The sequence below is a fragment of the Mastigoproctus giganteus genome, chromosome 13 (assembly GCF_048544385.1).
Source record: "Mastigoproctus giganteus isolate SK-2022 chromosome 13, ASM4854438v1, whole genome shotgun sequence".
NCBI lineage: Eukaryota > Metazoa > Arthropoda > Arachnida > Uropygi > Thelyphonidae > Mastigoproctus > Mastigoproctus giganteus.
In genome coordinates, this window is record NC_143587.1 from 40410715 (window position 1) to 40426618 (window position 15904).

Sequence of the window (15904 nt, forward strand, 5' to 3'; positions counted from 1 at the left end):
AAAGGAGGGGTCACTTCAGTGGTCTTTGCATAGGGGCCCAAAATTTCTAGATATGCCAATGGGTAGAGCATCTCTGTGGCTAACTGAGTTATTCATTGAAGAGGACTCTGGAGTCAGGAACTCTATAATTCATTGTAATGCTATTAAAAAACACTGACTCGTATTTATAAAATGCCTTAATTATAATAAAATAAAATATGTGTACTGACTGTATATTAAAATAAAATAAGATAAATAAATAGTGTATAACGAGAATAAAATACAATAAAATATAAAGTTAAAAGTGCTAAAAATCACTAAAAACCATTAGCACAGTAGCTTTCGGCCTATGAATGGTTTATACTGCCTGTGTTGGTTGCTGTGGAAGCAGTAACGGTAATTAGGTTCCTATAAAATCTTGTGTAGTGTGAAACCATGTTATACAAGACTATGCCTGTTATTTTCAACAAGACAAAACTTTTATCTATTCTTTTTGGAAAAAAAGGAAAACACTATAAACATGAAACTGGTTTTTTCCATTTTCAAAATGGCAATAATAAAATTTATAAAATTATAAAAAGCTCAACTATGAGATGATACAAGAACAATCATACTTCACACAAAACCGTAAACAAGTTCAATGCTGATAACGTATCTACCAGCACATTTCATTAATTATATAACTCTGCACCAACAACCCCTATCACTTTAAAAATTATCAAGTAAAATTTTAAGAAGGTAGACATCAAAAGCAGATTACAAGAAGTCTCTGGGTAAGAATGCAAAGATAAGAAACTAAGACTTGTTTACTTATGTAAATATTAGAAGGAAAAGGATGAATTACAATAGTTCACTGTATATCATTGGTTTAATTGTTGATGAACTTGTTCAGGTTGCTGGAAAACTAAACAGGTATCTGCATCTACAATCACAGATGAGGTATCAAATCAAAATTAGTGATGAGGTATCAATATCAAAATTATCATATCAAATTCTAACAGGGAGCTGAATGATTTTATGATAACTGAGAGGAAAGTGGAAGAGAAACTGTTGAAGCTAAATGTAAAGATTGCACCTGCGGTGGTTGGGATCTATTCAATTATATTAAAGAAGGCAGCAAAAGAGGTAAACAAACCTTTAGCCATAATTGCGAGGACATCCAGGGATTCAGAGTAGGTCGGTATAGGCTGGAAATGTGAAATGTTTCTCCAATTTATAAAGGGAATCAAAGGGTGACATGAGTATATTATAGACTGTTAGCTTCACTTCTGTTCAGGGGAAAACAATGGAGTCACTTGTTAAAGAAGTAATGCAGGACAATCTTTCATTTTTTTTCTATTTTCTTATCAAAAAATGAAAATATTGCTGGTTGAACTCGACTCCCTTGTTTTCTATTGATTGCTGAGGCTCCGAACATTTTTATGCAAAAGGCTTCTTTGAATTTCTTTCTGTTGTCTGTAGAAAGGATTCTAGTGTTGTTGAAATCCCAAGTGTCACCACAGTGGAAAGTATGGAGGACTTGAACTTCATAACTCTTTCATATTGTTTTTTTTTTTTTTTTGTGCTCTTTGATTCTGTGGTATGGGCATCTATGTATGTAGCCTACAGTCCTGTATATGTATGCCTACAGCCCAATGTGAGGCTCTCTCTGGCCCAAGCCTAGCTACTCACTCAACAGGCTTGACGATCTCGGCGATGCATCCCAGCAAACACACTCGATATATTTAATACACTGAAGGTTAATACGCTGAAAGGCTTTGTAAAGATGCAGCATACCAAACACAAGTTTACTAAAAAAGCTTATTAAACTCTAACAGAGAGCTAAATGATTTTGTAATAACTGAGAGCAAAGTGGAGGAGAAATTGTTGAAATTAAACATAAGAAGCTACCTGGGGTGGATGTGATCTATCTAGTTATATTAAAGGAGGGAAGGTGGCAAAGGAAGTAAGCAAACACTTAGCCATAATTATGAGAGCATTCTTGGATTCAGGGGAGGTTCCCACAGACTGGGGATGTGCAAATGTATCTCCAGTTCACAAAGAAAGATCAATGGGAAACATGAGTAATTACAGATCTGTTAGTTTAACTTCTGCTCTGGGGAAAATAATGCAGTCACTGGTTAAAGGAGCACTGCAAGGTCATCTAGACTAGACCTTCTCAACCATTGTGCCACAAGAGATTTAATATTATAAAATTTTCATAGTTATAAAAAATCAAATCCAATTTGTACAGCCATTTGAAATTTTATTAGTTTGTAATTTTATTATACAAAACGATAAGAGCCTATTTAGAATGAATTTTGGCATCGATAATCGGGTATAGCTGAATGCAATTTCAACCAGGCACTGATTTTTGTTTATAAGCACTTCAGTTTGACCTTTATTGGAAGTATGAAAATTACGTTTTGTTTCCTTTTTTATATTTCTTCTTTTTTTTAAAATTTAAATTTGAAAAATATCTTTTTAATGCAAGGCAAAATGATATAAATCATTTCTTGTGCAAGAAAAACTTCTATAATTTAAAAATAATCAGAAAATTGGCAGAACACTTTAAACATACAGTCAATTCCAGCTATTTGGGACACATCGGGACTAGTGCATTTTGGCCCAATTAAGCTGTGCCCCAATGATCCAAAGTTTCACGTAAATAGTTAAAAATACAATGGACCCCCGCTTTGCAATTGATTCAATTTACAATCAAATCATGTTACCATGGAGTCGCCATAGAAAAGTACTGTTTGCTATACGATGTGAAGTAAGCGCTGGTCATTGTGATCTCATTTGTGAATTGAATTTTAATGAATTTTAATTCTATTAATTAGCAAAAAGAGGAGGAATATTATCCACAGACTATAAAAGTAAAGATATATTAAGGACAAATTTACCCTTTATTACCTTACCAATTAAAAAATTAAATGATACGTAAAAATCGGAAAAATATACGTTATAATCGGAATAATTAATACATACTGTAATATTGTATGTACATACTAACCAGTTGACATTTCTGTTCACGGACATTTGTGGTTGGGGGTTAAAATTTAAAACAGTAAAATGATAAGCAATCAATAACAAAGAACACTGCACACATAAATTGCAAGTAACATGATATGTGCAAGTGAAAACAGAGTAATAAGTTACGAAGTTTTAAAATAGGAATGAAGAGAAGATTCTGAAAATTAATTTTTTTATATGATTGAAGGTTCCATGGAAGTGTAAACACATTTCACCATAATAACCCACAGAATTCTAGCTGTCGATATTATAGCAAATTCAATAAGATCGAGCTTACTATCTGTTTATGAAAGATTGCACTAACAGAAAAGCCCACTAAACAGGTGACTACTAATTGTTTTTATTGTTTTATGGTTGAGACCTCCAGAAATCCGACCATACCACATGGTTCGGTCGGAGACAATCTTAGGGTAATCTCCAGTGCTGTGGTCTCCTGCCCCAATTAAACGGCATGCTGTCCCAATTAAGCGAAGTAAACCTGGCTATTTTCTCGATTGGGTTCTGTTTTTTATGATTTGCCCCAAATAAACCGCTGCCCCGATTAACCGATGGCCCAAATAATAGAAATCCACTGTATATGGGATAATGTTTTTTCTCTTATTTTTCATATAAAAAAAATCCATTTTTTATATGAAAATTGAATTCAATATCACCGCTTAAATGCGAAAAAATTACATTTCACTTGTTTTAGTCGTGATTTGTTTTTTGTTTTGCCTGTTAGTTTTTTCAAATTATTTTGGACCCGCTTTCACATTTTTCTACTGAAAAAATATACGTATAATAAGTTACTGCTTACTTTTAGAAAAAAGATCAATGTTTATATTTAAAATCAAATAATTATTCAAAATTTATTTATTAAATTGCTTTATTAAGTACTTTATATTTAACCAAATTGAATTTTTGTAGATATTAATTTTCCATCCATAATGGAAAGTCATCAGATTCATGGGACAAATTAATCCAAAAAAAAAAAAAAGGATAAAGCCAGTATTAGCATCAGTTGAGGCATATGATGCAAGAAAGCAAACTTATACAGCATCAGCCAAAAAAAAAAAAAAAACTAATCCTTCGCATTTCACCCATCCAGTCACTCCTAATGTTTGTCTAGTTCAGCCTTAAATTTATTTAAGCTATTACCTTCCACAACAACAGATGAAAGTTTGTTCCAGCAATCGACTATACACTGGCTAAAGGCAACCTTCCACACATCTATTCTACAACTGTCTTTCCTCAATTTGAATCTATGCCCCCTCAGGTTCTTAATGTGAGCAAGCGGAAGTATCCTATTAGCATTAAGCCTACTCAAACCATTCAAGGCTTTATACCCCTCAATCAGATCATCTCACAGGTGCCTAGTCTCCAGATGCTGCAACTTGCAGAAATTAAGCCTCTCTTGGTAAGAACGCCCCTTTGTTCCTCTCACCAATCTTGTTGACCTTCTCTGTACTCGTTCTAGCAACTTTACATCCTTCCTAATATGAGGCCTCCAGACCTGTACGCAGTACCCAAGGTGTGTCCTCACTACTGCTTTATACAAAGGGATAATCACTTCCCTTTCCCTGCTAGCAAAATTTCTATATATTATTGACAAGACTCCATGACCTGCCCTGGCAGCCCATCTGCAGTGCTTAGCGAACTTTGTATTTGACTGCACAATCGCACACATTTTTATTCTCTGCTACGAGCCTCACTAGTTCATCTAACAAATCCATTTAGATCTCAATTTTGAACAGTATTTCTTAGTTGGTATGAAAAGCCTAGTTGCTTCCAACTGTTAAAAATGTCTGTACCTGCTCCTTAAGTTTCATAAGGAGGAGGTACGGTAAAAATGAGAAATACTGGAATGGCAAATACATAAACAACTTTAGAAAGCAAGTGTTGGATACTCAGGCAAAAAATAACTTGCTGTCCCACATGTATAACATTGCGTTTCAGTAAAAATGGTGTATTGTGAAATATAACAATGAGTAGCATTACAAACATATATAAAAACTATAATTGGGAGTAAATAATGTTTAGTTAATTTCTTACAATAGATAAAAGTTCTCAGTTGTCAATTTCTAATCATAATATGTATAGTATTATTTATAAGTATACAGGATCAGCAACGTTCGAGGCACACCTGTCATCTTGTGGCGGCATACCAGTATGCTGCAGAACACTGGTTTAAGCGAATAGCTTAATAAACTGTATTATTAATTTCACGTGGTATAAGAGTGGTATTAAATATAGTAATAATCTTAATGGAAAACAACCATGTAACGTCCTTCCCTAACTATATAAGTTATCTTTGCCCTATTGAGGGTGTCTCCGTAGCCAGGTGGGAAGGAGCAGCAGTACGTAGCACACGCTTCTTGATTAGACCGGGGTTCGAGCCCGTCACCACCAAATACGGAGGATGCGGAAAGGTCAGAGAATGACCACCGCATATTCCAGAGCAATATGGCCTTAGTTGCTAATGCTCCTAAAAAAAAAACCAAACCAAACCAAAACCCTATTGGAGAATTACCGGAGATCAGCATGTAAGGAATTGGTGGGGCTGAAGCTGAAGATGTTGAAGCTAGTTGTACCAGGCAAGGTCACTCAAACTGGAAGATCGAATGTAATGTGCTATCATCAGCAAAACTATGGATAGCATTTTAAGTGGAAGAAAATCATTGATATACAAGAGGAAAAGAGTGGGAGAAAGAACTGAACATTGGGGAACACCGGCATTAGTGGAAAACAGAGACAGAGAGCCATATACCATCAATTGCAGAGAGTGGTCAGAGAGAAAACTGGATAACCAATTGCAAAAAAAACAGCCAGCAATCCACAAGATGGAAACTTGTTTAGAAGACCTTTTGCCAAACACAATAAAAAGCCTCAGAAATGTCAAGAGCACCTGCTTGAGTTTCACCAAACTTTTCTGTTAAATTTGTCAATAAATGGATAACATAAGCCAAAATATCGCTATTGGACTGACAGTGACAAAATCCATATTGGCAGTTATTGATCAGATGGAAGGTTTCCATATAGTTTAGGAGTTGACAGTTAATAGATATTTCCATTACTTTAGAAAGGGCAGAAATAAGTGCAATAGGATGGGAGTGATTTGTTACACTTTTTTTTAGAAACTGACTCTTTGTGAGCAAATTTGGAAGCAGAAGAAAAAGTACCAGTGGAATAAGGAAGTGTATAGAAAGACAACATAGAACAAGAATAAGCTCAGGAGCACAGGTTTTGAGAAGAAGTGAAGAAATACCATCAGAACCTGGAGCTTTCTTGGCATCAAGATTATTCAAAATTCTTCTGACATCCTTTTGACAGAAGATCATAGGAGGCATTGAGTGGGTTGAACTGGGAATGGCAGGAGGTGGTTTACCAAGATCATCAATACAAGGGTTAGAAGAAAAATAGGATGGAAGCAGGTCAGCTTTATCTTTAGCTGAGGTGCTAACAAAACCATCAAGTTTTAACAGATGTAGGAATACCGATGGGCAAAAGATGTGGGAAATAGCTTTGGTGAGCGATCAGATACTCAACTACTGATTTGACAAAGATGCAAGTTTTCTACTCATAGCCCATTCAAAATCTAGTTTGGACTGATTAATAACTGATTTACAATTGTTGTGAGCTTTGGTGTAGATAGAAAATGAACCCGTAGATTGGGGTGCAAGCCAATTGCAATATGCAACATTCTTGAACAGCCTTAGCACATTTATTGGAAAAACCAAGGTTTAGATAAAGGACGAGATTTTAAGGTGGAGTGTGGAGTAAAGGAGCTCAATCCTAGAAGAATAATTTCACTGATATGATCTGAGCAAACAATGACATGAAAAGATTTAAAATAGTAATCCAACCAAGGAAAAGAAGAACAGAAATCTTGAAGGAAGGTCATCCTATTTACATTTTTTGTAAAGCCAAACAACACGAGGCTGAGGATGGCCATGAGAGAAAGGCTCCACTGGAGAAGAGACCATTGCCAAGTTGTGATCTGAGGTGCCTAGAGTAACACTCATCTGAACCATGTACTTGGAAAGGTTGTTTGTGAGAAAAAGATGAAGGATGTAAACCAGCTGGGTCCATGCAAGTGGAAAAACTGAAGCCAGTTGGAGTTGTGAATGTTAAAATTGCCAAGAACTATTTCCTCAATTTCAGTAAAGTTGCAGTGGAGAAAGTTGAGTGTCAAGAAAGGAAGTCAGAGAGTTCCAAGTGATTAATGGAACTGGGAGATCGATAGAGGCAACATGAATTTGACAGAATGGGGAAGACAGGTTATAAGCCAGAGAAGATTGAAAAGAGGAGATCCCAAATTAGTAAGACTCAGACAGGGAAGATCAGAGTGGACATACGGACAGGAGGCAAGCCTAGGGTCCGTGGCACCCAGGTGCCAATCGCAATTTGGTGCCCCCTTTAAAATTTTCTTCATATGTGTATGTAAGTTTCAGGTTTTCAGGGGCTCCCTTGAACGTTGGCACCAGGGTGCAATGCATCCCTTGCACCCTTGGGACAGCTTGCCCTTGCATATGGACAAGTACTACCTTTGAAGCAAAAGGAATCATAGAGTGAAATAATTAGGACAATTGAGATGAATAGTGGTTGAATCAACTAATAATTGGGATTCTGTCAGAAAAAGTAAGTGTGACTTGACAGACTGTAAGTAGATATGGACATCATTGAAATTCGAACTGAGACCATGTATATTTGTGAAATGAAAAAGGAAATGTCAGGGAGGTTTAGATCTTTTTGCAGATAAGTTTGTTCTACTGGTTTGATTATTTTTTATTTATTATTTTTTTTTTTATGTGAACCCCAAACACGAGAGGTATTAGAACCTATAGTACTTAGTACCATGCTTGGGTTCGAGGTTGAGAAGATGAAAGAAGATATTTGTTGACATTGGACTTGAACTTCTGTAGATTGTAATTTTCAGGAAATACGTATGATGGAAGGTTGTTCCGGAAAATGGCAGATGAATGAATAAATGAGGAAGATGAAAAGTGGTTCTGTGGGTGAAAAGTTGGACAGTAAATGGATGTTGGCTGGTGGCGGCACGTGTTTGAACTGTTTTGAAAGAGAGAGTGGGAATTATAGAAGCCAATTCAGAAGAACAGTGCCCATGGAAGTATCTGTAGAAGAGGCATGCAGCAGAAACAGTACGTCTATGAGAAAGCAAGTGGAGAGATTCTGTTAGAGATGAATCATTAATTAACCTAACTGCCCTCTTCTGAATGGAATCAAGAAGCCTGAGAGAGGTTTTGGGGGCACCACCCCAGATGTGGGAACAATATTCCATGGCAGGGTGGATTTGCGATTTATACAGTGAGCAGCTGTTTGGAAGAAAAGTAACACCGAGAGCGAAAGAGAAAACCAAGTTTTTTAGATGCAGAGGAAGCAATATTTGTAATGTGCTTGTGCCAAGAGAGATTAGAAGTCAGGGTAATCCCCAAAAGAGATATATCAACTTGCCTAGAAATCGGAGTGTCACTAAAGATAAGCATAGGAGCAGAAGAATCCTTTTTGCGAGATATAAGACAAGACTGAGTTTTAGAAGGGTTGAAATCAACTAAGTTGTCTTTTCCCCCACTAGAGAATTACCTGAAGATCAGCATTTAAGGAATTAGTAGCAGATTTTCGAGAAGTTGAAGCCGATTGAGCAGGACAAGGTTTCTCAAAATGGAAAGTGCAATGCAATGTGCTATCATCGGCAAAACTATGGATAAAATTTCCAGTCAATGGAAGAAGGTCATTAATATACAAGAGGAAAAGAGTGGGGGAAAGAACTGAACCTTGGGGGACACCGGTGTTAGTGGAGAAGTCAGAAGACAGAGAGTCATCTACCATCACCCTCAGTGAGCGATCAGAGAGAAAACTGGATAACCAATTACTAAAAACAGTTGGCAAACCATAAGATGGAAGCTTGTTTAGAAGACCTTTATGGCAAACACGATCAAAAGCCTTTGAGATGTCAAGAGCGACTACTTGTGTTTCACCGAACCTTTCCATTGAATTAGTCCATAAATGGGTAACATAAGCCAGAATATCACCAGTGGATTGACACTGATGGAATCCATATTGGCCATTTGATCAGATGGAAGGTTTCTAGGTAGCTTAAGAGTTGGCGGTTAATTGATTACTCCATTACTTTAGAAAGAGTAGAAGTAATTGCAATGGGACGATAATTGGATGGGAGGGATTTGTCACCCTTTTTAGGAACTGGCTGGATATGAGCAAATTTCCAAGCAGAAGAAAAACACCTTTGGAATAAGAAAGTGAAAAAAGGCGGCAAAGAATAGGAGTAAGTTCAGGAGCACAGGTTTTGAGAACAAGTGGAGAAATACCATCAGGACCTGGAGCTTTCTTAGCATCAAGATTCATCAAAATCCTTCTGATATCCTTTTGACGGAAGACCACAGGAGGCACTGAATGGAGCATGTTGGGAATGGTGGGAGGTGTTTTACCAAGATCATTAATATATGAGTTGGAAGAAAAATGGGATGCTAGCAGGTCAGCTTTATCCTTGGCTGAAGTGACAACAGAACCATCTGGTTTGGACAGAGGTGGGAGCAAAGATAGGCAAAAGTTGCGGCCAATAGCTTTGGCAAGAGACCAGAATGCTCGGCTACCATTAGGGCAAGAAGCAAGTTTTCTACTCTTAGCCTGTTCAAACACTAGTTTGGACTGATTAATAACTGCTTTACAATTGTTGCAAGCTTTGGTGTAGGCAGAAAATGAAACTGAAGAATTAGAAAAACAAGCCAATTACGATATGCAACATTCTTCTCTTGAACAGCCTTAGCACATTTATTGGAAAACCAAGGTTTAGATAAAGGACGGGATTTTAAAGTGGAGTGTGGAATAAAGGATTCTATTCCTGCAAGAATAATTTCACTGACACGATTTGAGCAAACGTTGACACCAGAAGTTTTGAAACAGTAATACGACCAAGGAAAAGAAGAAAAGAAGTCTCGCAGGTCATCCCATTTTGCATTCTTGTAATGCCAAACAACATGAGGTTGGGAATAGCCATGAGATAAAGGCTCCATTAGAGAAGAGACAATCACCAAGTTGTGATCTGAAGTGCCTAAAGGTCCTCTCACTTCGCCCGTGTACTTAGAAGGGTTGTTTGTGAGAAAAAGATCAAGCGTATTGGCTGTATGATTAGGATTGTCCAGTATTCTTGTAGGTAAATGAACACTCTGTGCTAGGTCATTAGTAATTGCAAAAGCCTCAGCATCTTGACCTGCTGGGTCAGTGTGACTAGAAAACGGAAGCCAGCTGGAGTTGTGAACATTAAAATCACCAAGGAAAATTACCTCATCGTTAGGAAAGTTGGGCTGGAGAAAGTCAAGTTGCAAAGAGAGGAAGTCAAAGAGTTCCAAGTGATTAGTGGAGTTGGGAGAATGGTAGAGACAACAGATGAATCTGACACAATGAGGTAGAGAGATTTTAAGCCAGAGAAGATCAAAGAGAGGAGATTCCAAATTGATAAGTCTCTGACAGGGAATATCATAACGGACATATGCACAAGTGCCACCTTTGAGGCAAAAGGAATTTACAATTATTTACAATATATTTACAATTATTTACATAAAATAATTTACAATTATTTACAATAGAATTATTTACAATATATTTACAATTATTTACATAAAATAATTTACAATTATTTACAATATATTCAATAGTAAAGAAAAGATGGGGGGGGACAGGTATTAAGTAATGAAATTTTTGGATATGGCGTACACATACAGCATGAATACACTTGGCTCTTGACATAACACGGCCTTGACAATGATGCCCCCCTGCATACCCACTACTTGGACTCCCTCTAGTCACCATCAGGTCAAGTAAGATTATACACTAGCTGATCCAGATGCCTCCTTGAGAGTTATCAACAGGTTCAATCCAGTGGACTATCTAGCAGCCAGCCTGTGAACACATTTCAGAGCTGTACCCTCAAAATGTAAGGAAGATTGGGTCTTGCTGTGATGTCCATTATAACCTCAAAAGACATCAATCATATTGCATGAGGGAAGTGATGGGTGGTTTGCCACAGCTTTGCTCTGGAGACTAAAGGTGGGTTTCACTACTTAAAGCCTCCAGTAAGCAAAGTGGTGGTACTGTACTAGCAGATAAGAGTCATCTACCATTTAGTATAAGACCACCTTTATTAGAACATGTTAAGAATAATTGGGGATTTTTTTAATCAAATCAACAATTATTAAATTCTACATTTTAATATAATTTTAATTTATGAAAAAGAATAATAAGAGGCAAAATGATTTTAATTACATGCCTAAATTATTACCTGCAGTATGGTTCTTCATCTTTTCCTAATACACATGTTCCTCCATTAAGGCATTCAATACCACAAGTAGCTAAAAAAAATATAGATTTTAACACATTTTAAAATATGATTTTTTTTAAAACAGTTAAAATTTACCCAAGCTTTTAAAAGTTTAATAAAGACAATGCTACTTTTATTTAAGGGAAAATATTTACATTAAGAGAGATCTTTATTCACAGAAATGAAAGTATAATACTTGATCAGGATAGCAAGAGAAAAATAGATGCTTAATTTCCCTTCTCTCTCTCCACAGAATTCATTAGATTGTTCAGCTGCATTAAGGACCTTTCATTTCAGGTTTAATGGCTAAATTTTTTTTTAATCCCTCTATACTGCTGAGGACTGAGCAAACCATCATGATATTTCTGGGAAGGGATAGCTTTTCTGATTTACTTCAGATTAAAGAGTTTTTGTATTAAGATGACCACTCCATGCAATCCAATATTTCTAGTTTCCAAAACTAACTTGTTAGTCTGGGAAATCATGTGCATTTACTTGCAAATCTATCTCTTCTATTGACAGGTGAGACTTGTGGTTATGTGGCCTCCGTAGCCAGGTGGGAAGGAGCAGCAGTGCGTAGCACACGCTTCTTGATTAGACCGGGGTTCGAGCCCGTCACCACCAAATACGGAAGATGCGGAGAGGTCAGGGAATGACCAACGCATATCCCGGAGCAATATGGCCTTAGTTGCTAATGCTCCTAAAACACCAAATAACAACAACAACTTGTGGTTATTGCTCAGATGATGAAGCCAAAGTCTCCCATATCAACAGAAAAGGGATAGACAAGAGTCTCACAATTAGTAATTAGGTTTGCGTTATCTTCAGATAAACAATTAGCTAATTTGAGTTATATAAATTTAAACTACCATAGGATTGTTTTATACATAAACTAGGCCAATAATGAAAAGCAACAGTGTTTCCCTCCAATTTTTTTCAATGTATCAAATCTGAGTTCATAAAAAGATAGTCTAAAATAGTTTTATGCGTTTGCTTTCATACTTTTCACTTATTGAAATGTATATCTCCTAGTGACTCATTAAAATAACTTGTAACTCTGTCCCCACAACTCCACAAGATAATTAATCATTTACTAACCTAGGAAATTGATCTTTTTATATTTTTTCCAATCAGAAATGCTTTTTTTCCTAGCCATGACCACAGGGTGCAGTACCATGTGAAAAAGACAAAACTAACTTGTTGTTCCCCCTCTACCTTTTTTTGCAGCATCTGGTTAAAAAAGCATGGATTCATGCACATAAGTCTATTGCACGAATTGTCTTATCTGGTATGACATAAAAATAAATGACAGGGCTAGACAAATCTGGTAAGATTTGTCTAGCCCTGTACCTAGCTAAGAAATCAAACCTGATAACCAGTATTTTTCAAATCAGTTTAGTGGCTGTAATACTGAACTGTGAGTCTGTAGTTTGTATCTTGCCTAGGATTGGCAGCACTTTTGACAAAGATACAATATGATGGAATCTAAGTATGTCATTAAACTATTGACATCATTTATCGATTTATATATCTGATCACAGAAAAAAAAAAAAAAAAAAATCTGAAGTACTAGTAGTAGTAGAGGCATGTGATGCAATAAAGCAGGCTTATGTATAATGGATAAAAGAGAAAGTAATATTAATAATAATAGAGGCATGTGATGCAAGAAAGCAAGCATATGAGCTTATGTAGCATCAGCCAAAAAAAAAAAAAAAATTCACATAACCATTCCCTCTAAATGTTTGTCCAGTTCCTCTTTGAATTTATTTAAGCTATCAATTTCCACAACGACAGATGGAAGTTTGTTCCAGCAATTAACCACCCGCTGGCTAAAGGCAAATTTCTGCACATCTATTCTACAAGTGTCTTTCCTCAATTTGAATTTACGCTCCCCTAGGTTCGTAATTTGAGCAAGCAGAAGAATCCCATCAGAATTCAGCATGCTCTGATAGGATTCTCAGCTTGCTCAGATTACGAACCTAAGGGGGCATAAATTCAAACCGAGGAAAGACAGCTGTAGAATAGATGGGCGGAAATTTGCCTTTAGCCAGCGGGTGGTTAATTGCTGGAACAAACTTCCATCTGTCATTGTGGAAGTTGCTACAATGGATAAAAGGATGGTTGAGTGGGAGAAGACAGAGAGTGGTAATCAAGGATCACTATTAATGTTATTAGTAGTGATCCTCAGGGTTCAGTGTTGGGTCCATTGTTGTTTTGTATATTTATCAATGATACTGATGAAGGTATATCAAGCTAAATGTCAAAGTTTGCAGATGATACAAAGAGTGGCAGGGTTGTTAATAACAGTAATGACAGTATGCTGCTGCTGCAACAGGATCTGGAGAGGTTGGGCAGATGCACTGAGAAGTGGCATCTGAAGTTTAACATTTACAAATGCAAAGTACTGCATATGGGTAGCAGTAACCCAAGAGAAATGTACCAACTGTGTGGTACTACTCAGGAAAGTGGAAAATGAAAGAGACCTGGGGGTAGTTGTGCAGTCATATATGAAATTTTCTGAGCATTTTCTGCATCATACAATCATTATGTATGATGCAAAAAATTTGTCCTCTAGAAATCAATTTGGTTTCAGAAAGGATTATCCAGAGGACGCTGTGTATCAATTGATACATCCTCAGGGGCTCAAATGTAGTAAGTATGGGCTTGGCACACCCAGGGCCCTGAGCTGGATTTCATCATTCTTCTCTTTCTTGGTGATTCCCTTCTGCTTCTCTCTCTCAGTGTAACTCGGAAATTTTTTTTTTTCTTGGCTGGTGCAGCATAAGCCTTGGGCTTCCTTGCACTATATATCAAGGAATAATAATAATAACATGGTCGAGCAGAGTGATACTACGTACGTCCTTGCTATATTTGTGGATTTCAGGGGAGCATTCGACTGGCTATGGTGGGAGGGTATCTTGAGTAGAATAAGGATTTATAATTGTTCACAGAATTTACAATCTGTGTTTAAGAGTTATTTTTGTTCTAGAGAAATAGTTGTTAAGACAAACTATACTCAAATTATTAAGGTTTCATATGGATGCCTACAAGGCTCGGTGATTGGCCCCTTTGCGTGGAACATTGTATTAGATGATTAAAGAAACAGTTTTCCGGCATAACATTTATAGCATATGCTGATGATTAGCAGTATTAGTACAAGGAAACTCTCGTTCTTTGATTGAAAACAGAGCAGCAGAGGTTTTTAGGTATGTTAGAAAATTGGTGACAAAATTACAAGTTGCAAATTTCCAAGGGAAAGACTGTTCAGATGCTTCTGAAGGAGTGCCTTAGTATAAATCGAGCCCTTACTGTTAGGCTTTATGGGGATGCCGTGTATGTTAGAGTCACGAGGTATTTAGGTTTATATCTTGAGGAGTCTCTTTTTTTTTTTTTTACCGAGCACGGCAAGTTTTTGAAAACTAAAATTAGAACATCATATGCCAAGCTTTGGAGGATCATTAGGACCGATTTGGGAATCAAAGGACGATTTTTAAATTTATTATATGACTTTTTGTTCCTCCCAATTGTGATTTATGCCTCTGGAGCTTGGGTTCACAGAATTGCTCATCGTGGACATCACAGACACTGCTCATCGTGGACTGATGTTATTAGTGGAGTCCCTCAGGGCTCAGTGTTGGGTCCATTATTGTTTTCTGTATTTATAAATGATATTGATGATGGTATATCGGGCTTAATGTCCAAGTTTGCAGACGATACAAAGGTTGGCAGGGTTGTCAAGGACACTACTGACACTATGCTGCTGCAACAGGATCTGGAAAGGTTGAGCAGATGGGCTGAGAGGTGGCAAATGAAGTTTAACATTGACAAATGTAAAGTACTACACATGGGAAACAGCAACCCCAGAGCAACGTATCAACTCTGTGGTACTACACTGACAGTGGTAGAGAATGAAAGGGACTTGGGGGTGGTTGTGCAGGCAGATATGAAGTTCTCTGAGCAGTGCAGACGGGCTGCAAGAGTAGCTCATGGAGTATTGTCAATAATATACAGGAATTTTTCCAGCAGGGATAAGGAGGTGATTATTCCATTGTATAAGGCGATGATCAGGCCACACCTACGGTACTGTATACAGGTCTGGAGGCCTCATTTCAAGAAGGATGTAGAGCTGCTGGAACGAGTACAGAGAAGGGCAACAAGATTAGTGAATGGAACAAAGGGGTGCTCTTACGAAGAAAGGCTTAAGTTTTGCAAATTACAGTGTCTGGAGACTAGGCACCAGCGAGGTGATCTGATAGAGGTGTATAAAGCCTTGAATGGTTTAAGCATGCTCAATGCTGATGGGATTCTTCCTCTAGCTCAGAAAAATCACCTGAGAGGGCATAAATTCAAATTGAGGAAAGACAGATGTAGGATAGATGTGCGGAAATTTGCCTTTAGCCAGCGGGTGGTTGGTTGGTGGAACAGACTTCCATCCCTTGTGGTGGAGGTTGATAGCCTAAATAAGTTTAAGGCTCAGCTGGACAGGTATTTTGAACGAACAGAGGGGTGAAGTGGAAGTGGGTTTTTTTTTTTTTTTGGCTGATGCTGCATAAGCTTGCGTTCTTGCATCAAATGCCT

The 15904-nt window shown here is 37.2% G+C and overlaps 1 protein-coding gene across 1 annotated transcript in view; it reads right to left on the reverse strand.

Moving 5' to 3' along the window:
* The window catches only part of LOC150075985 (prolow-density lipoprotein receptor-related protein 1-like), a 1358636-nt gene that overhangs the window by 177252 nt on the left and 1165480 nt on the right, over positions 1–15904 (reverse strand). The window contains 1 exon segment of the mRNA XM_090387555.1: positions 11288–11357. Coding sequence (XP_090243681.1) covers positions 11288–11357 — 70 coding nt within the window.